The sequence below is a fragment of the Miscanthus floridulus genome, chromosome 19, assembly GCF_019320115.1.
Source record: "Miscanthus floridulus cultivar M001 chromosome 19, ASM1932011v1, whole genome shotgun sequence".
In the NCBI taxonomy this organism is placed as follows: Eukaryota; Viridiplantae; Streptophyta; class Magnoliopsida; order Poales; family Poaceae; genus Miscanthus; species Miscanthus floridulus.
The window spans coordinates 36,545,607-36,568,416 of record NC_089598.1 but is presented as its reverse complement, the minus strand read 5'-3'; the positions used below and the strand labels follow the sequence as shown (position 1 = coordinate 36,568,416).

The 22,810-nt window shown below is 46.0% G+C and overlaps 1 protein-coding gene and 2 pseudogenes across 1 annotated transcript; 2 read left to right on the top strand and 1 right to left on the bottom strand.

The window, feature by feature from the left end:
* Nucleotides 1-281: 281 nt before the first annotated feature.
* LOC136528100 (probable rRNA-processing protein EBP2 homolog) lies at nt 282-1,999 on the bottom strand. Its single transcript, XM_066520999.1, has 2 exons — nt 1,784-1,999; nt 282-1,435 (listed from the first exon to the last, which is right to left on the bottom strand). The coding sequence occupies exon 2, from the start codon at nt 1,428-1,430 to the stop codon at nt 567-569; it is 864 nt and encodes a 287-aa protein (XP_066377096.1). The 5' UTR covers nt 1,431-1,435; nt 1,784-1,999; the 3' UTR covers nt 282-566.
* Nucleotides 2,000-2,361: 362 nt separating this feature from the next.
* Nucleotides 2,362-6,795, top strand: LOC136525872 (uncharacterized; annotated as a pseudogene).
* A 4,189-nt stretch (nt 6,796-10,984) lies between these two features.
* On the top strand, nt 10,985-12,155 carry LOC136525871 (putative xyloglucan endotransglucosylase/hydrolase protein 1; annotated as a pseudogene).
* Nucleotides 12,156-22,810: the final 10,655 nt, after the last annotated feature.

Genomic DNA, 22,810 nt, shown 5'->3' with positions numbered 1-22,810 from the left:
AACTAATGCACAAGTAACTCCACATGCACAACCCAAATATTTGATATGTTATCAGAGATTCATGCAAACACCCATAGCAGTCAGGATGAACATTTCTAAAGTTTATCACAATCAGATTCAGTGAGGAAACTCTTATGCTGCATCGCAGTCGGTGCAGTGAGGAAACTGTATATCATCAAAATTGATAAAGGGAGATGTGACTCACTGACACAGGCAATGTTATCACCCCTTTAACCCAACCTACACATGCATAGTAACCCAAACAAAATGCAGAACAGAAGGAATAAACAAACAGGAATAACAGCAGCAACTTTGAGTATACAATTCTGCGGGGGTAAAATTTATCTGCATTCCACGATAAATGAAGACCATCACCAGATAAAAGCAAAATATCAAGTCTTGTGTTTGGACTGCTTCCCTAGACTAATAATAGCTAATTTTTGCTTCTGGCACACACCATAACAAAATAATGCCGCAACGAGAATAGCAATAACGATAAAAGTTCAAAACTTCTTTCTCTTCTGGTTTTGAGACTCGCCCAGATTCTTAAAATATCCATCAAAAGTTCAAAACCTCTTTCTCTTCTTGTTTTGAGACTCACCCCCCTGGTTAAAGCTTCTGAAATCATTAGTGGTCTCAGCAGTGTTTTGCTTCTTCAGCCCTTTACGACCACCATGCCCAAACTTGGAATCCCTTGCCCTCCTGTTCTTTCCTTCTTTACCTCGCTTATCAAGACCACCAGACCTGTCACCAGGAGAAACACCAGGCCTCTTTTTCTTTGATTGTTTAAATCCTTCTTCTCCTTCAAAATTAAGGTCTGGCACATCATCATTTCCCTTGGTGAATCCCCCTTGTTGCCTCTGCTTCCTCCACTTCTTGACTGACTCAATCTGCTCCTTCTTCTGCTTAGCCCTCTCCTTCTTCTTCTCAGCCTGAACCTCCTTTGCTTTCTTCCTGGACTCTCTAGCCTTCCTCCGTTCCTCAGCCTCCTCGATCCTCTTCTTCTCCGATAACAACCTCCCCTTGATCTTGTGCATGTGTGCATCAGTCTTCACCATCTCAGCATAGTAATCTGTTGGTCTGAGGAACCGGACCATCATCGACTGCAGCTTCTCAAAGGCCTGCCTTGTACCATCCAAAGCTTGGGTGTAAAACGCAAGTTCGCGAGCAAGATCATCATTCACATCAACTTTCTCCCCCTGATCATGCTCAATAGTGAGCTTGTGCATCCAGTCCACATTCTTGGGCCAGGCTATGTCTTCAAGTTTTTCAAGAATAGCCTCCTTGTTGTATATAGCTTTGTCTGAAGGCTTAGCCTGAGCTTCTTCACCTGAATCATCTTCTGAGTCCGATTCTTCAACATCAGAATCAACATCATCCATGATGTCTTCATCATGGGCCAAGGCCTCTTCATTTGCAACGGCCACCATTTTTACTATTACCAAAGAAAATGAGATAATATTAATTAACAGAACCCAATATGACGGTGATTAAAAAAAGTATGAAAGCCAGAGGTCCCCAATCAAACATAACAAAGGTACAGAACAAATCAGGGATCAAAAAAGCGGCACTAAGCGCACGCTTCAGCGCGCTGAAGCGCTAAGCGGACGGGTAGCCCTTCGCTATGGTGTATAAGCGCTCCCAAAGCGGCGCGACCGCCTTGGTGGAGCAGCGGCTGCTAGCTCCCGCTGCCCGACGGCCGCGCGCGGCGCGCAGCGAAGCCGCAGGGGCTGGGCGCCGTCGACGGTCCAGCGGAGGCGGGAGGGGAGAGGGAGGGGCGTACGCAGGGTCGCCGGCCGGTGTGCGGAGGACGGAGGCGAGAGCGAGAGCGAGAGGCGGGAGGGGGAGCCGCTGAAGCCGCCGCCGAGCTTGGGACTGCCCCGTCGTCGCTGAGAGCCCGAGCCTGAGCGCCGCCTCCGTCGCCTGCGTGCCGAGCGCGAGTGGGGGAGGGAGAATAAGGAGCGCCGGCGCTGCGATAAGATGAAGAAACGGCGGCGGATGTGAGGCTGTGTGCCTGGCGCAGTGTTAGGGTAAAGAAACGAGGCCTATGGGTGTGGCGAGATGTGGGTTTGGGCTGAATTAATGGGCTTTTAGATGGGCCACTAAATGAAAGCCCATACCATCCTTTTTCCCTTTTCTTTTTCATTTCAATTAGATGCCAATATTTCTCAAAAAAAAAAGATGGACCTACTTGTCATTCACCCGAGTGTCATCATAATCAATGAGTCAATCTTTCGAGTGTCATTTTTGCATTTTTTTCGCACATAATAGATCATATCACATATGTTTAGGATGTGTTCATTCTCCGATAATGTGACAGTCACATATAAAGCTTTTGAGGCTAGAGCATTGGTGGGTGGAATGGCTACTAATTCTCTGTTTCAGAGGATAGTCATATGGAAGGTGGTTCAGAATATGATTCCAGGGAAGAAAAAGGACCAGAATTCTGGAGTATCTGCGCCTTCTGGGATCATGTGGTCCTTCGCTGCTGGTTCCAATCTGGCAACGTCTACCCACAGTGCTGAAAAGGAGTCACGGAAAAATCTTAACAAGTTCTACAAAGAACTTCGGACTTTGAAAACTGTTAACATGGCAGGTAACTCAAGTCAAGGGAACTAAAGTTTGAATACAATGGCTGGAAATGTTGGGCTAAAGCTTCAGCATTTTATGGAGTGATAACTATGTCTCAATTGCTTGACAGGTCGTCAGTTTGGAGATGAGGGTCTGTTTTTTCTAGCAGAAAGCTTAGCCTATAACAAGGTCTGAGATGTTAAGCATTATTGGACTCCACCCTATATTCTATTTGTATATTTGCATACCTAGCTGTTTCTATACCTTAGCAGCTTAATCTCATTTGAATATTTTGGAAAATGAATGTTTGTTCATGTGCATTTTCAGAGTGCAGAAGAGGTGGACTTTTCTGGCAATGGGATAACAGCTGTGGGGATAGAAGCCTTTGACGGAATTCTTCAGATAAACACAGCTTTGAAAACTCTCAATTTATCTGGAAATGACATTGGGGATGAAGGAGCTAAGGTCTTCTCAATCTTATCATCTCTACATTCCACATATCATTTTGTAATTGGCATGTTTTTTTATGGAAATCATACTCCCTTCAGACATAAATAAGTGATTCGGCATCAACATGGTCTCCAAAATATTTGACTACTAGTTTTTGTCATGCAACTCATATTATTTTCCAAATATCCAAATTAAACACATAAAGGTAATTTGTAACCAAAATTTGGAGTGGTTGACTTCACAAACATGTAGAGATAACTTTGTTAGTACTTGCTTAACTTTAACTGTTCTCCATGGTCGGGTACCGTCTCATTATGGCACTAGTACCAGTGGGGCACACCTGAGTTGCATTTTGATTACTTTCTTTAGTCTCTAACTGGAGTCTTTGCCTCATTAGTCATTCAAATGTTTAGTGTTTATCGTTTTACTAGAGAAAGTAGCCAAGTTAACAAGAAATGGTCAAAAAAAATATAAATAGCAGCAAATGTTTTCAATACTGAGTTGAGTATATTTTCCCTTTACACCTGACTGAATGTAACACTCATGAATGCTTACAGTGTCTTTCAGATATATTGGTTGAAAATGTGGGTATTCAGAAACTCTTTCTGAACAGTATCAATATTGGGGACGAGGTGCTTGCTCCCCCTCTTGTTTGCTCTCACTCCCTCGTTACCTACTTGTTTTGCATTGTAACATTCACTTTTCTTTTCAGGGTGCCAAGGCAATTTCAAATATGCTGAAAAAGAATAAATCAATACACATTCTACAGCTCAGCAATAATACAGTTGACTACAGTGTAAGTATAAGCATCCACAAAGACATGTACTTGAATACATAGGGGAAAAATAATTACAATATTATGATTACATCCTTGAAAGGTTGCAAGACCTTTTACTTTTGTTTTTCCTTGAAACAGGGTTTTGCAAGTATTGCAGAAGCCCTTTTAGAGAATAATTCGATCCGGAGCTTGTATCTCAAGTTAGTAACTCACAACCTGGCAGCCTTAATGTGATTTATACTGAATGTGCAAATGATTTTGTGAACACAGCCTATGATGACTAATTGTGTGTGACTACTGACTAACTACTGGTGCGCTATGTTCAATTTCTCTAGTGGCAACTATGGTGGCCCTCTTGGTGCATCCAGCCTAGCTCAAGGAATTTTAGGTAACAAGTCTTTAAGGGTACTACTTAAGACACTTGATTATATACTTCCAGTCTTCCACATAGTTTTATTTTTATTTTTTGTAATTTTTTAAATGTTTGAAAGTGAACCAGATTCAATTCCATCTTTGCTTATATATCAAATTATGGAGAAGTGTCTGTTTTAGCTTTCTGAAGGGGTAATAATATTTTGAAACTTTCAGGTTTGGCTATGTGTCCAAATTTTGTATGGACCAATTTTCCCTGTCACTACTTTATGCTAACAGGCAAAGTCATGCTGTGGCAATATTGGTAGGATGATTATCAGTAGAACTCTTTTGTACCAATGTGCTATCTATGAATTAAGAAATAAGAATTTACCTTAGGTTTGAATGTAATATGTTTGAAATTGTTTTTCGGGTTCTACTGATATTCCCCCCCTCCCAATTTTTGTTGTTTATTACTGTGTGGTGATTTTTGTCCGTTTCTAATTTTCTATATTATATTCAATTGATATATAAGCATTCAACCTTCGCTAGGAAATTCACTTGCATGGTAATGGGATTGGGAATGAGGGAATACGTGAGTTGATGTCTGCATTATCTGCTCACAAAGGTGCCTTTTTTTCCTGGCTAAAGAAACTATCAACAAGCCTATGCTTATTGGATGTTTATTCCTAATTATGTGCATGCTTGGCTGAATTACAGGGAAGATCACAGTTGTGGATATTGGCAACAACAACATCAGCCTGGAAGGTTTACGTCCTGTTGTCGGGTTCCTCAAAAGGACAAAATACTTACAGTAGTTCAGTCTCTACATGAACGATATCAGCGACGAGGTAATACTGTTGCTTCAATTATTTTCTGTTTGCATGATGGCAATAACTAAAATATCGGATTGTCTACATATGAACATACCATTAGTTCTAGAACCAATTAGCTAACCATATAATCACTCACCATAACCCAATGACCATTTAGCGATGTATATGATAGAAATTCAGATTAAAGGCTTTACTGTTGTTGTATAGACCTTTAACACATATAAGTGCTCCTTAAAGCTTTGGCTGTTATTTTCAGTCTCTTCATTATTTGTCAGGCTATTCCTGTATCTTGGGAACCTGAGACAAATTATTTCATGATGCAAATAGGATCCTTTTCATAAAGTTAATGTCTGTTTCTATTTTGTTTTGGGTGGTAAGTCTGGAATTATTCCTTGAAGCTGTCCTCTATTTCTGGTTGCTCCTCCAGTATGTTCGTTTTTTCAGTCACATGGCTAATGATTACATATACCTGTTTGTTTATAATAAGTATATTAATGATTTCCCCTGTATCCAGTGTATAAGCATGTTTGTTTATTCTTATGCATTTCATTTAATGAATCCTGTTGTATGTTAAAATGAATTTCACCAGGGAGCTGAAAAGGTTGCTGAGGCTCTGAAAGATAACAAAACAATTTCTACCATAGACTTGGTGAGTATTTATTTGGCTGCAACCCCCAGAAAGTCAGATTCTCACATACCTTCCAGTTTATCTTAAATTCCCACATATGGGAGGTGTGTGTGTGGGGTGGGGGGTGGGTCAATAAACCTTCTTTGAAATTCCCCTGGTAGGCCACATTAGAGAGGATATGTGTACCTGCTGAATCCTCTTGTATTTCCAGGGTGGCAATAACATTCACTCCAAAGGTGTTGGTGCAATAGCGGAAACTTTGAAGGATAATGCGGTGCTGACAACAGTAAGTCATCTAAACATTCAGACAATATTTGCCCACAAAATAAGTTATAAGACTAATTCAGAATATGCATTGTAGCTGGATTTGAGCTATAATCCAATTGGATCAGATGGGGTAAAGTCTTTGTGCGATGTCCTCAAGTTCCATGGGAAGATCCAAACCCTTAAGCTTGGCTGGTGCCAGGTGATCCTCAGAACTGAATGGAATTGTATGAGCAATTTCACCATTTAAGTGTTCTCACCATAGTTGCATATCCTGCAGATAGGTGTGGAAGGTGCAGAGTTTATTGCCGATTGTCTCAAGTACAACACAACACTATCAACATTGGATTTGCGGGCGAATGGACTTGGAGATGATGTATGAGTGATCTTTTTTTCTTGTTAATGATAACTTGCACTTTGGTGTATGATCCGTGCTTTGGTTGCTGACACTTTCCAATTCCTGAAGGGTGCTATATGCTTAGCACGAAGTTTCAAGATAATCAATGAATCTTTGACGTCTCTTGACCTGGGTTTTAATGAGATTAGAGTAAGCGAACATCTCGTTTCTGTTTCATCCTATTAGTTATTGGCATTTGGAAATCTTGTATTCTCAAATTCATTCATATTTCTGACAGGATGACGGAGCATTTGCATTGGCACAAGCACTTAAGTCTAATGAAGATCTGGCAGTCACATCATTAAATCTTGCAAACAACTTCTTCACAAAATTTGGACAGGTCAGTTTAGTTTGTTTTCATCTATCAATGGTTATGTATGAAGGCATATTTAATTTCAATTCATGTCTTATTATGAGCCACTGCAGGTTGCTCTTTCCGAGGCGCAGGATCATGTATACGAGATGCGCGAAAAGGAGATAGACATTTATTTTTAGGTGGCACCGGTTTCCCTCTGCACAAGTTAACACAGGATTGATGCTTATTTGTCGAGTAGGTTGAAGAATAAGGTCGTGGTAGAGCAATGCTCTATCCTTGTATAGAAAATTTTGGCCAATTAGTCAACTCTTTACTCTTTATTTAGGTTAGCCATTCAAGTGTCAATATGCAAATTTTTCTGGAGACATCAGTCTTGTCTTGAACCATTCATATTGGTTGGAAATGGAATGGATATGATGGGCATCACATACAGCTGACATTGCACTGTCGTTTCTCTAGCCGTTTCCAGTCGCTGGCCTGGCTTTTTGGCAAACCTTCTCTTGGCTGGTCTGGGTTGTTTTCACATATCACGGTGGGCGTCTTCTTTCTGTGGACGACTTCACCGATGTGGTGGTTTATGTTCCTCGAAACTGAAACATGTTCTCATGGCATCCACAGGTATATGGGAATATGCGATGATGTTGGTAACCTCAGACCTGTAGGCTGCTGTGAATGTCACACAAAGATTTCGCGCGTCTGCAAGATCACCCATGCAGACTGCAGTTGACTGGAAGCAGAGGGGAACCCTATGACGCTGACATGCAAGATAAGCGTTGGCCGGTTGGTCACTGAAACAATTTACGGTCAGCTACATCCATCTGTGGTTGAAGTCATTATTAGCTGAGGGTATACGTTCATGTTGCTGTCACGGCTCTGAATCAATCACAAGCACAATCATATGGTTGACTCCGACTAGGGACAATCAAGATCGGTACGAACACCGCCGAACTCTAGATATGCATGTACGTGAACAGTGAACCGATCCGCGCGGAAAAAAGAAGCCCGTGCCCATACCGCATTTTGGTCACTCGTTCAAGGCGTGTACTGGCAGCGTACTCTGCTCGCATATCCTAGGTGCGAAATCCATGCATATCTTGGATGTGTTGGCGCGAGCACGAACGAACTTAAGAGCCACGGAGACGCAGTGTTTGTGATAACCAAGCAATGCCGCTCATAACGGAAAACGGCATCACGTACGTACACACCATGGCACCACAGCGACGCCGGCCTAGCTAGCTAGATAGTATGTAGATACACACATATGCAGTTGCTGCACAACTTGCGCAAGTGCAGTAAAAAAAAAACTTGCGCAAGTGCATGGATCCATGGCCGAATTCGAAATCAGGCTTGCGTGTGTGAGCCAGCCAGCGAAGACGGGATGTGCAGCAGCAGGGACAGGGGAGAGGTAGTCCATGCGTGTGCACAAAGCACACTTTTTTTTAACGAAAGAAGAATTACACTCTATTACATAATAGCTGGGTATATTAACATGTTACAAGCACTTTGGTATACAATATATATATATAAACTTATTTTCAACTAAATTGTACTTACGCTGTGAATGGCTTCCGATCTCAAAGCTAAACTTGTATAATGTTTCGTATGACGGACAACATAGTCTTCTGTTCCACCACCGGTCGCGATCCACCGTCGCTGCCACTTCGCTTTTCCATTGCCTCCTCATCTCAAGCTTCAGGCCATCTAGGCCTCTTTCCCCGCTCCTCGTCCCCTCCTGCTCCGAAGTTGAAGGCAAGGAGCATCTCCACCACCACCGACTGGTGATTGGTGAAAGTTGTCGGTGCCATCCTTTCGCCCTCGTTGTCTTCAGAGGCACTATGGCGTCCATTAGGTCAACGCAGTCGGAGTAAGCGCTGCCCCTCTTGTATGCCATCGTCGCCTCAAAGCAAGCCCGACAAACGCTTGGTGAGCTCAACATGGTGCCGAAGTGCAAGCGAAGTCTTATCGATAGTTCTTTCCATACGGTCTCCTCGGGCAACAAAGAAGCCTCCATCCAGATCGTCTCACTACTAGGCAACACCAAGGCCTTGTCGATACCTCCTTCCAGAGTGTCTCATTGGGCAACACCCATATCCCCGATAGCTAGCAACTCCTCGTATCTAGACTTCTATATTGAACCCTAGAAAATTGGGCACATGTCCCCATATGTCCAACGCCCATCAACCCATCAGCACAACCAATTAGCGCAAGTACATTGGTGTTGTATCAATATAATGTCAAACAATTTTATGACAACTTAATAGACACTGCACAGGCAAACACTCGGCAAAGAGCCTTTTACATGTGCGCCATTAAAAAAGTTTGTAATTACACACAAGCCATTAAAAAAGTTGACCGTAGACAGGTGCCACTGCTCTAAACTTCTTTGCCTTACAAGCCATTTCGTCCATGTTCTGTTTGTTTTTCGTTGTTTGGTAGCCCTTACAGGTGGGACCGACTAGTGAAATTATCCATGTTGCCCATTGATGATGGAAACCATGTTGATTGTTCCTCCTTATCTTCTTCCCACGACCCAGACGCTCCTATGCACCGCAACGCGGCCTCCTCCGTCGTCAGCACCGCGCCCGGTGGCCCGGCCCTGCGCCCCCGGCACCTCCAGGCCTCGACCTCGCCCTTCGCCCCCAGCGCCTCTCGACACCAGCCCCGCCCTACGACCCCGACGGCCTAGTCCCACGCTCTCGGCCCCAGCACCGCCCTGCACCCTCGGTGGCGGCGGCCCGGCCCCGCGCCCCCGACGACCGCGCACGCTCTAGGCCGCGCGCCGGCAGCCGTGCTCGGCCGCGCGCCAGCGCCTGCTCCCGGCGACCCGACCCGCGACTCGGCCTGATGACCTCCCAGGCGGTCGTGCGGCGAACCCCGGCGGCCCCGCGGTCTCGCCCCGAGCCCCAGCGCTCCCCGGCGGCCGTGGCCTGTGCTCCAACGGCTTGTCATCGTCGTCCTCGATGAACCACTGGACGGAGCCGGAGCCCGGTGAGTGGCGCAGACGTCCCCAGAGCAGGCGCGCGGCCCCCGTGGCAGCAGCGAGCGTGGCGGTCGCGGACGCCATGAGGAGGGCGAGGTGGTGGCCGTCGCCGCCGCCGCGGAGGAGGAGGAGCAGGAGCAAGAAGGCGAGCGGGACCGCCAGGACGAGCAGCGGGTGGCCACGGACGCCGCGAGGAGGGCGAGGTGCGAGGCGGCACGGCGGCTTACCTTGGCGCAGGGCCGGAGGGGAGAAGAAGTCGTCGGGGAGGAAGCCGTGGACCTCCGCATCGTCGTCTAGGTCCTCCTCGACGTCGAGCAGGCCGAGTGCGCTGTACTCGCGGAAGGCTGGGGAGGCGGACATCAGGCGCCACCACTCAGGGGAGAAGTCCTCCACCTCCTGCTCCGGCGCCGCCTTCGTCGTCTGCTGCAGACCGCGGTACCGCACCCCGGAAGGCACCAAGGGCTCCGCCCAGGGGTTCAGCCTCCCGCCGCCACTGCCGCTCACAACCGCCATCGGCTTCTCATCCTCCTGTTGCCGTACTCACACTCTCGCACTCGCAGCTGCTACCGCACTCAACTGTCGCGATGTTGTTTCGGGACGATGGGGACGGTACGGCTCTTAGGATTATAACAGTGATGCGAGCAGGAAGTTCTTCGCTCGTCTCTCGGTCTCTGTACTAGTATCGATGTTGTAGTTCCAGACTCTAATAAGCGGGTCAGACAGGCAGAGGATGGACGACCACCGTCTAAGGGAAATATGAACAATTTCACTGGCCGGTCCCACCTGTAAGGGCTACCAAATGGCGAAAAACAAACAGAACATGGACGGAATGGCTTGTAAGGCAAACAAGTTTAGAGTAGTGGCACCTGTCTATGGTCAACTTTTTTATGGCTTGTGTGTAATTACAAACTTTTTTAATGGCACACATGTAAAAGGCTCCTCGGCCAAAGGCCTAAGAACAGATGTCTAACGAACGACGTCCAACATTCATGCAAACGGAGTTGAGAATCTTCTTGTTTCTCGAGTCCTCTTCTTATTTCTGCCACCGAAGAATAAGGAAGACTGATATGAAAGTTATTCTCCCTAGTTCTTCATCGTGATCAGATCTAAACACAACAAAACGAAAAAGAGAACAGAGAAAATTATTCCACGGCGGCGACATCATCTCCGCCTTGTTGTCGCTGTCCGGAAAGAAAAGTTTCTGTTATCATGCTTGCTGACGCAGTAGTTGTCGTCCTCATCTTCAACGGGGCCGCCACGGAGAACACAGCTTCCAATTGTTTCCGGCATACGTAGTGCAACTGCAAGCTTTCCCTCGTCAGCTATAAAAGGGCGTGATAGGTGAGGCCGTGAGGTGCGCCGCCTCAGCCTCTCGTCGCAGAACCGCGTTCTCGTCGTCGGTCTTGGCTTGCAATGGCTTCCAAGGCGTGCGCGTGGGCTCTCCTCGTCGTTCGCCTGCTGGTGGCAGTCGTCGCTGGCTCGACGTCGGTGGTGGCGGCGGCGGAGGCGGCGTTCGACGAGAACTACGTGGTGCAGTGGGGTGAAGATGGTTATCACCTTGTCATCCGGGGCACGGAAGCTAATATCACCATGGATCAGAGCTCTGGTACGTACGTGTGCAACGTGAACTTCGCGTTCTTGCTGCGATAAAAATTGACGTCGTGAGTGATGATTGTGCGTGCGTGCAGGTGCCGGGTTCCGGTCCAAGTCCATGTATGGCTCAGGGTTCTTCCACATGAGGATGAAGCTGCCCTCCGGCTACACGGCCGGCGTCGTCACAACCTTCTACGTGAGTTCCACGACGATCGACGTTATGCGTACTTGTTTGCTCGATCACTATGCATCCTCTCTTCCAGCTTATATGCATCTCTTCTCTTCCAGCTTATCTCGCAGCCGGAAGACGGCACCCGTGACGAGGTGGACTTCGAGTTCCTGGGTGACAAGGCCGGCGTGCCCATCACCCTCCAGACCAACGTCTTCGTCAATGGCCGCGCGGCGACAGGGAGCAGCGGCTGCACCTCTGGTTCGACCCCGCCGCCAACTTCCACGACTACAAGATCCTCTGGAACCCATACCAGCTCGTGTAAGAAACACAAATCCCAGCGTTCCAAATGGTGCCACTGCCAGCAGTCTGCTAGCCAAGTACGACGTCCTAACTGTTGGTGGAATTCGCGTGTGCACACGCAGGATGTTCGTGGACGACACGCCGGTCCGGGTGCTGAGAAACCTGATGGGGACCGTGCCGGGGTACCCGTTCCCGGCGAAGCAGACGATGCTGATCCCCGCGAGCATGTGGGACGGCTCCGACTGGGCGACGGACGGCGGGTGGACCAAGGTGGACTGGTCCCAGGGGCCCTTCACCGCCGGCTACCGGGGCTTCGACGTCAGTGGCTGCGCCAACGGGAGCGCGACGCCGTGCCACTCGCCGGACCTCTGGTGGAACGGCGGCGAGTACCGGAACATCACTGCAGAGCAGCGGGCGGCGTACGAGGACATGAAGAGGAATTACTTCAACTACGACTACTGCGCCGATAAGGCCAGGTTCAATAACACCGTACCCATGGAGTGCAACTACGATGCTTGATAAGCTGCGAGTAAGGCTGGATGAAAAACTAAGCTCGTTAGTTCGCTCAGCTCGTGGCTGGCTCGACTCGGCTCGGCTCGGCTCGTTATGATAACGAGCCGAGCCGAGCCAAGCCCAGATTTTAGCTCGTTAGCTATAACGAGCCAACTCGAGCCAGTTCGCGAGCCGCTCACGAGCTAAACGAGCCAAGCTTCCAGGAAAAAAAGTATCAAAACTTATATTAGTTTTTGTATTACTTCATGTTTTGCACTTTATAATTGACTAGTAACTGGTCTAGACCTTATAAATTGACCGATAATTGGTCTAGATGTATTTCTTTTATATTATTATTATTTTTAAACTTTAGATAAATGCAAATATTATATTTTATGTATTTTTTATACCTAACGAGCTAGCTCGAGCTTTTAACGAGCCGAGTCGAGCTGACTTTCTGGTTCGTTAGGATAACGAGCCGAGCCGAGCTAGCTCATTATCTTAACGAGTCAGAACGAGCCGAGCCGAGCTAGCTCGTTATCCAGCCTTAGCTACGAGTGGCGTTGTATATCAAATTAAATCCACCATTTAAATATAGGACGAAAAGATATGTCTGATTATTTGTTGCAAGAGTTTAAATACACAAATGGTTATTAAGGACTACAAAAATATATTTCTAATTAAGTCACTAAATTTATTATTTTTCATACACCTCATGTTCATACTATGTACTTCAGCAGCTCATCCTCACGGATGTGGCATGCTAGTGTGACAGGGGTGGTGTGTGTGTGTTTTTGCACCATCCCCTCGCCTTCTCTCTCCCGCTCTCTCTTTGCCTCATTTTCTCTTGAATACCTAAGAGGACTGTATATTATGTCATTATTAGATAGAAAACGTGGTTCGTTCAACTAGCTTGATCTACTGCCTGGACCTCCCATACGACTAGATCGACCACTGGAGTACTGGACTATCCCCGACAGTTGGATCCTCTGCCGGTCTTGCCGGGGCTCCCCTTGCTCCCTGGCCTTGGCCATCGCTGCTAGGTCATGGCAGGAGCCACCATACCCATGATGCCGACTCCGAGCGTCTTCCTTGGGAGCGAGAGATGAGTGAGAATGGATGCAAGTGCATGCGGGAGTGTCCTATTGGTCCTCATGCTACCTCATCGTCGACCTCCCCATTTGTGATGGCTAGTGATCTATCACAACGACACAACCACACCCACTCCCAAGCCTCCCCCGTCGATGTTCATGTTGAGGACTTGGAGAAGCTAGATTAGGGATCAACCAATGATAAGGACGACGCATTCGGATAGCTACTTGTGTTGGTGGCTTGGTCGGGCGCAGATGAAGAAACACGACCAGAACAACCTCCAGGGGACGTCATAGCCCAACTTGCTACTACCATGCCGGAGATTCAAGCCCTCAACATTAGCGATACCTCCTCTGTCATGGATCTGCATAGCCTACACAGCGTGCCACGCTAGGATGGGGTCATCTGCAATAGGATGGCAGCTGCCAAAGATGGCAAGCTTCAGGTGGGTGGCCGTGTGCAGCCTACCACCACTTTGCACCTCAAGTTCGTTGTGGTTGATCCACAGCAATCAATCCCTCCCCCAAAGTGGCAAGAGGTTTGGAAGAGGCTTTGGTGGAAGAAGCTGTAGCCGCCGAACCCAACAAATGAATCTCCAATGCAGGTACAAAGCTCAAAACCCCACTGCCTAGTGCACATGCTCTTCCAAGGTCGTTGCTTCATATTCTTAGCCACGGACCATCAAATAATTGTACATGTAGTGTCATGACCCCTGGAAGTGCATCTTATTTTTCTTATCTGGTCATCACAAAGCAAGCGCTTGTCCATCACGACTTGCAACTTCAATTACAACCCACAAACTCCACAATTGTCTCCCCTTCCCAGCACCATTGAGCCACCGCTACTTCCAAGAGCATCCAGTTGGCCTAGTTATGCGCTTTGCACCCTGTCGGCTAGAGTTCGAACCCCTCGGGACGGATCTGTTGGCCGGAGGAGGCGCAGTTTATCTGCGCGTTGAAAAAAATCCCCTCGTCTGGCCCACGCCAAAGCATACGTCTAAGGCCAGCCCAGTCTCACGGGAGCTGCAGTGCCGTTGTGTATGGGTGGGACAGAGGTTCGGAGATTTTCTCGACTTACGTGAAAAGGTCTTCTTCTTAAGCACAATGCCCAGGGGCTGTCTTACCCCTGAGGGTTGAGTTTTTTTTAAGTCACTAAATTTATTATTATTCATGCAACTTATGTTCATGCTACTTCAGTAGCTCATCCTCACAGATGTGCATGCTTTTTTTGTACCATCCCCTCGCCTTCTCTCTCCCCCTCCCTCTTTCCCTCATTTTCTCTTGAATACCTAGGAGGACTGCATATTATTTCATTATTAGATAGAAAAGGTGGTTTAGCTGGCTTGATCTGTTGCCTGGAGCGCCATGTACGACTAGATCCACCGCTGGACTATCCTTGACAGTTGGATCCTCTGTCGGTCTTGCCGCCAGGGGCTCCCCTTGCTCCTTGGCAGTTAGATCCTCTGCCGGTCTTGCCGCCAAGGGCTCCCCTTGCTCCTTGGCCTTGGCCGTCGCCGCTCGGTCACGGCAGTAGCCACCCATGATGCCAGCTCTGAGCGTCTTCCTTGGGAGCAAGATGAGTGGGGATGGATGCGAGTGCATGCGGGAGTGTCCTACTGCTCCTCATGCCACCTCATAATCTACCTCCCCAGGCCATTTGTGATGGCTAGCAATCTGTCACAGCCACACCCCACTCCCAAGCCTTCCCCCATCGATGTTCATGTTGAGGACTTAGAGAAGCTAGATTAGGGATCGATCAATGACAAGGACAACCATTCGGCAACACGACCAGAACAACCTCCAGGGAATGGCGTAGCCCCAATTGCTACCACCATGCTGGAGATTCAAGCCCCCCAACAAAATCAGCGATGCCTCCTCTGCCATGGCTTTACATGGCCTACATGGCGTGCTGCACTAGGACGAGGTTATCTACAACAGGATATATGGCAACTGCCAAAGATGACAAGCTTCAGGTGGGTGGCCGTGTGGAACCTACCACCACTCTGCACCTTAAGTCCGCTGTGCTTGCTCCACAATAGCCAATCCCTTCCCCAAAGTGGCAGGAGGTTTGGAAGAGGCTTTGGTGGTAGAAGATGTAGCCGCCGAACCCAACAAATGAATCTCCAGTGTAGGTACAAAGCTCAAAAACCCACCGCGTAGTGCACAAGCTCTTCCAAGGTTGTTGCTTCAAATGCTTAGCCACAGACCATCAAATTGTGTAGTGTCATGACCCCAGGAAGTTCATTTATTTTTCTTCTCTAGTCATCACAAAGCGAGCTCTTGTCCATCTAAACGACATGCAACTTCCATTGCAACCCACAAACTCCACAATTGTCTCCCCTTCCCAGCACCATTGATGCCACTGCCACTTCCGAGCATCCACAACCGTTTGCCTTTCCCTGAGTTACCTTCTCCCCTGCTACCAACGTGCCCTCCCATCCAACAACAATCATGACCTACGTCTTGAGGTCACACCTTGAATGGCCAACACTTGGCTTTGTTGCGACAGTGGCTGCCTCCACCATGGCTCTCCTCTACATTCTCAATAGCCGAGGCTCCCCGCAACATGCCGTGTTGGAGCTCCACTGCTCCCACCCACCATTGACCATTCACATGATGTCACTTGTAGCTACCTCAAAGATGGACTAGCATGGCGCGATCTATAAGGTCCATAGCAAAGGCTGGCTTACTGCAGCTTGGGCAAAGAGCAGCGGGGCTAGTGAAACTTGACGAGCCTTCTCTACCATGCCACCAGCTGGATCCATTACTTGACTTCTACAAGGTCTAATAAGATGAGGTGCTTCGTACTGACCCTGCTCTATGGCTTGATCATCCACGCAAATGTCCTCCTCTCTTTGATGAGGACCCTACATGCTCTCCGGACCATGGGATGGAGTTGGATGGCATGAACTCAGCCCAGAAGCTTCCTAATGATGCTACACCTTTGGCTACCCATGGCAACACCTCCACCAATGTTGATCAAGTTGTCCGTACTCTAAGGTTAGCAAAAGTTTGTAGGCCAGCAAAAGTTTGAGGCAATAAGCTCCGCCGATTTCACCAAGCTATCTAAGGCACAACATTGTAGCAACCACCTTGTTGCCAATCCCTCAGCACCGTTTGACCCAAGTTGAGCTTCATCAATCCTAAAGAATTTGTGGGTGAAGCGGCGATCACAACATTCTTAGCTTCTTGTAAGGAACAACCATTGTCGGTCGAGGCCATCGCAACAATCCATTCAGCAACCTGCCTCAACAACAATGAGAAACTAAGACCACTACAGGCCCCTGTGTCACTGAGGATGAAGCTTAGATTTTTTATGAGTTTTTAGTGGTAGCCATATGTGTTTTATGTTTAGTTTTCTATCGGCACACAATAGCATTTAGTCATTTAAGTTAGGTCTTGAGTCCCATTTGGTTTTTGGTGTAGGCTTTGGAGTTGTTTCTTGTGGCTAGTAAGTGTTTAAAGATGAAGCATCAAAGCCGAGTAAGAGCAGATCTTTTATAGTTCTTAGTTGACCATCTTAGTTTTTGAGTAGTCTGTTTTTTATATAACCCCCTCCCCCAAATAGCAGTATGCTAATTTGGGTTTGATGTAGCTGCGCCTCTAGCACAAAAACTCTCCTTCTTATTAATTTATGCTGGTTTTGTACTGAACCTTTCAAAAAAAAGTGTTTTGGTCACCATATAGTTTTTTATTGAAAAATTAGCACCGTTTAAATTAGATAAAAATAGCATATCACTGCTCAATGTTTTAGAAAGCCTTAGTGCTTTGATTATAGATGGCCGAATGGGGCTAGGCATAAATAACTTAACATGACGTGCATGCTTGTTTATACTCTTAACACAATTCATACAACTCTTGTGATTCATAGTACCATGGTGTTGTTTAGGAATCACACTTCAATTAATTGTTGTATAAGTTGTGTCTATGACAATAGCCCTAGAATATATGTGTGCGCGGTTTTCAAAAGTTAGTTTTCGTGCCAAGCTTTATCACCATGATGCTCCTACATGATAAACGATAGATGGTTATGATATACAATATGGAAGTATGGAACTAGCCTAATAGTTGACTTTATACAACCCTAAAACATCACTTATTCATGACCAAAGGGAATACAGCTCTAGTATTATTACTCTGTGATAGAAATAGAATGCCTTTTTGACGCTGGCAGGTATATGCGTGCTTGGAGAATAATGATTAGAGCATGTACAATTTTGGGTGTTTAGAGGCGGTGCTTATGCATAGAAAAAAGATCATTTAATTATTTTTGCTATGTCATATGCACCAGGTGCTTATAAAGAGGATAAAAACTAAATTTTGCTCTTGGTGTGCTTAAGGTTAACAAGGTAGTTTAGCATATTTACATCTTCTATATGCTTCAGAGAAATTAGCTAATTTTATATGGGTGTTTAATGATGTAGCAACATTATCTATTGAAGCACTTGTGCTTAAAGCATCCGAGCACTGTAAGACAATGTTTTTAAATCGGCTTATCGTCCCTAATCGTTCTGGTACTGATAAGGACGATTAGGATGATTAATCGACGATAAGAACGATTAATCGACCTCTTATCGGTCTAATCGTCCAACATATAATATGACTATATATCATATATGTATGCCATATATACCATTTACTATATACTTATATAGTAGACATCGAGAATCAAGACTATATTTCTGGTTAGTTGGTTACTTACCTGTGAGATCTGACTCCATATTCTTATCCTAGACTCCATATGTTTGCTGATTTTCTGCAGGAATAATAGATAAAACTTGAGTAAGTAGATGTGAAAGAATAGCATGGCAGGCTGACAACATTACAACAGCATGCAACAGCACATACTCAACTCAGTCCAGAAAAGTAGGAATTAAGAAAACTAGCATAGTCCACAGCTGAGTTAATACGGTACGAGTATAAACTACAAACTAAATAATTAAACACTGCAAACAACATTTAGAGTTTTTAAGATAACACTAGCTACCATTCAATCAGCATTAAGCAGCCATCTAAATCTAAATAAGCAAATCATCATCCAAATTGAAGACTCCTCCATCTCCACCCAAGTCTCCATCCACCTCCATTCCTACACTACTACACTCGCACCTTTCACAGTCGCGTCGTTACCCACATCGCAGTCTAATTTTGGCCTCGACGGTAAGCTGTCGACAGTGATGGTCATAGCCTTCACCGTCGGCATTTGGGACCGACTGTGGTGTACACTAACACCGCCGATTGGCTTATGATCCGTCCGTGATTAGGTCCTTACTTCTGTCGTATTGGAGCATGACCCGGTTGTGGATGTACACTAACACCGCCGCATTGGTAAATGATCCGCCTGTGTCGAGGCTATCAAAACTGTCATGTCGGCACATCAACCGCATGTGTAGTGGTCACCAACACCGTCGCCTTATACTTTGACCCGACTGTTAGCGGTGTAGGTTCACTATCGGTTCGACAGCCGAGACACCTGTGTAGAGGTTAACATCATCGTCGCTTCAGCGTATGATCCGCCAGTACAAAGGTCATGGTCACCATCGCCTTGCACTACGATCCGCCTTTGATGATTATTTAGTCGGCGTCGGGTTACTAAAGGATTCGGCGGTGATATACTTTTGATCCCTACCGCATCATACATGCAGCGACGGTGATAGAATTTCATCCGATTTTACAATAGTTACTAATTCAGTTAAGCCCTTAATAGCTTCATGAACACAAAGCATACAAATATATAATCATTACATCCATAAATCATTGTCACAAACAAGAGTACTTTTTACAATAACAATGGACGCTACCATATTATCTTTCTCAACTGATCTCCTAACACAAGCAGTATATAGATCATACTAAAGGTATTGATGTATACAAACTTACATAATGAAACGCCGTAGTTGTGCTCCTTCTATGTGGCACTCCTGCTTGCAAGTCAAAATGAATATAATTAGTACATCCTTCGGATTAGTAGCCAATGCACCAAGGAACCCCTCTTATTCATCTCCGATCCACAACCTGAACAAAACAACAGAATTAATAATATTGAATATACCATTCCTTTAGTTAACAAGCAAAAAATGGCCTATACATACATGGAATGAAAACAACTGCTTACCTGAACAAAGACTAATGTGATGACGAAATACAGGAAATGCACCTTTATTGCTTTACCAATGACTCCATGAATAAGGGAACATAAGGAAGATAGTAAGGTCTGTTCATATGGAAATGCCCTCTTGATCTACAAAAGCGGATGACACGGGCATGGATGACATGAACCTTTCTACGGTCCATGTCATATGCAATCAATGTTATATCCTTCCCAACAAGGAAAATGAAATTCCATTTTGGGTGAACTGTAATCACTCTATACTCCTCATCACAAAGCCTAGAACCAACTTCAATATTCATGTGTCCAAACAGTTCCTTCGTGTCCACAACATGCTTTAAACTCCAGTTATCAGTACCATAGTCTTCAAGTATCCACACTAAAAGCCAAGACCTATTGCGGAAATCAGCATGGCACACGCACACAGGTGACCCTGAGCTTGATGGATGGACATTTCAGCACCACCTAGTTTATGAATTGTCCTCCATGTCTTTTCCTCCATATCCACAGTAACTATCGTAGAGTACACAAGCATGTGCATAAAACCATTAAGAAAAACACTTCTCAATTTTAAACATAGAACAATACTACCCTCGCCCCATTCAGATTCCTTAAAGATCCATGCTGTAGTTTTAGATGAGTAGATCTCCACACCTACGCACGCACCATCCACCTCAACAAATTAAATCACATGGAAGTGCGAGGACGTTGGGTCAAAACCTAAGCGAGCCTGACCAACAGAACAGATGCTACGCGGCAGTACATGCCATTTGCCGGTCGCTAGATTGCAAACATAGCGACATAATCCATCAGGCCCAGCACACCAGCAAAAGATGAGGCCACTGCAACAATTCAAGACTAGGACTTTTTTAAGGGGAAAGGGCAAGAAGGACAAGGAGGTCATTCACTGGTAATGCTGGTGAAGTGGCGATTGCCCTTCCACTAGCTACAATAGAAGAAGTCGACGATAGTCTGTGAAAGCTTCTTATGTTGATAGGAGTCAGAGATGACATGCCTCTAGGAGCGATAGACACACATGCAACAGCACAAGGACCAGGCAGGGAGGTAGTGGAAGATGTCGGCAAGCACATTGTCTGAGAGGTAGTCCACTGTGTTCCACATGTTGGGGTCCTTATTAGTAAGGAGATGAGTTTCGAGGAGAAGGGACGACGATGCAAGTAAGGCCTTATTACACTTGCCTTTGGATCTAGCAGCAGTGAGCACGAGTGGCAATGTCGGTGATAGCAGCAGCTCATTCGTCGGTGGATCTGTGCGAACAATCCGGCGATGTTCACCAGCATGGAGCAAGGGCTGAGCAGTGCTGATGAGTAGGAGTGGCGATGACGAACAACAGCAATGAGGAAAAGAAAAGCTATGTGTGTGGGGGAGGGAGGGTGGCAGCGGGGTGGGTGCAGGGAAGGGGTTAGGGGAGATGTTGGAGTAGGTTGCTTGCTCTCTGCGTAACTTTTACGGCACGAGGGAATCGAACTTGCATGAGTTCCGTGTGAGAGGGTTCAAACGCGTGATTGGAAATTTTGCAACTAAGTGATGATGAATGCACAGTACCATCATCGGCGGCTAGGTCCTATTACCACCCGGAGACCTCCATATGATACAGTGATGAACACTAAGGCACACAATCCTGCACTTAGTTCAATAAATTAAACACCTAGTTAATCACCTTGCATTTAGTTCAACAATAGTTGTAGAATAGTGATGGATTTTAGTCCAACACATCAATTGATACTTGGATGTACTAGCATTTACATTTCAATAAATTGAACACCTAGATAATCACCTTGCATTTAGTTTAACAATAGTTGTACAAAAGTGACAGATTTCAGTCTGATACATCATAAATTGATACTTGAATCTACTGTGGTGATGAAAGGTCCTAATAGCTAGAGGGGGTGAATAGTCTATAAAAATTTCTACAACAACACTAAGCAAAGTGGTTTGACAAATATGAAGCGAAGCAAGTGTTGCGCTAGCCTACTCAAAATGCAAGCCTCCTATCCACAATTCTAGTTGCTATGATCTCTAACTCACACAAAGAGGCTAAGTTACTACCACTAAGTTAGTGAGCTCTCCGCTGGGGAAAGGTCAAGAACCCCTCACAATCACCATGATCGGAGCCAGAGACAATCACCTTCCTCCGCTTGACGATCCTTGCTGCACCAAGTCATCTAGGTGGCGGCAACCACCAAGAGAAATAAGTAAATCCCATAGCAAAACACAATCACCAAGTGTCTCTAGATACAATCACTCAAGCAATGCACTTGGATTCACTTCCAATCTCACAAAGATAATGAATCAATAATGGAGATGAGTTGGAGGGTTTTGGCTAAGCTCATAAGGTTGCTATGTCAATGCAAATGGCCAAGAGAATGAACTAGAGCTAGTCACTCAACTTAAATAGGGACCCCCATCAAAAAGAGCTATTAGGGTCAAGGGGAGTGCCCCTGCGCACTGATCAGATCGCTGGTCGGGATGATCGGACACAGCCCTGATAGTGTCTGGTCACTGCGATGCCACCACGTGTCCTCTGTGTTTAACCTCAGCCGCATGATCCCAATGGTCGGTAGCTTTCCCCAAGCGGTTGAGTAACGATCGAACGCACTGGATTCAGGACCAGATGCGCCGGTGCCAGCCCTGCTAGCATGCACACCAGCGCCACCAAGCACTGACCAGACGTGCTGGTCGATCCACTTAACGGTGCACCACCTCACGTTAGATCACTTCTAGTAAGGGTCTAGAGAGGATTTTTCGTGATCCAATGCGTCCATTCAGCGACAACCAGACACAGTTCTGATTCTGATCCTCTCTGGCTTGCGAGGATGCTCATGTCAGCATACATCACCCCCAGACCAGACGCAGGCCCTGCGCGTCCAGTCACAAACACTATCCATCGTCTGGTCATTAACCAGACAGAACTCGAGCATGCCAACTCCACTATAATTGACCGGACATAGCACCACCGAGTCCGGTCACTTTGTGACCAGCATTTGATTAGTGCAAATCAACACTTCCTCTTCACCAACTTCGCCACCCTTGATCAAATGTGCTAACCACCAAGTGTTTCACCTTGTGCACGTGTGTTAGTATATTTTCACAAACATTTTCAAGGGTGTTAGCACTCACTAGAATCTAAATGCATATGTAATGAGTTAGAACATCTAGTGGCACTTTGATAACCACATTTCACAATGAGTTTCACTCCTCTTAATAGTATGACTATCTATCCTAAATGTGATCACATCCACTAGGTGTCTTGATAACCAAAACAAAATGGTCCTATGGATTTCACTTTTGCCTTGAGCCTATTTTGTTTTTGTTTTTCTTCTTTTCCAAGCCTGAGCACTTGATCATCTTCATAGACTCCACCATCATCCTCATCATGATCATCTCCATTTGCTCCACCACTTGGAATGTGCTACCCTATCTCATGATCACTTAGATGAATAGGTTAGCACTTAGGGTTT

What these genes read in the sequence shown, in the direction of transcription:
- LOC136528100 (XM_066520999.1), bottom strand. Translation starts at nt 1,430, where the DNA reads ATGGTGGCCGTTGCAAATGAAGAGGCCTTGGCCCATGATGAAGACATC.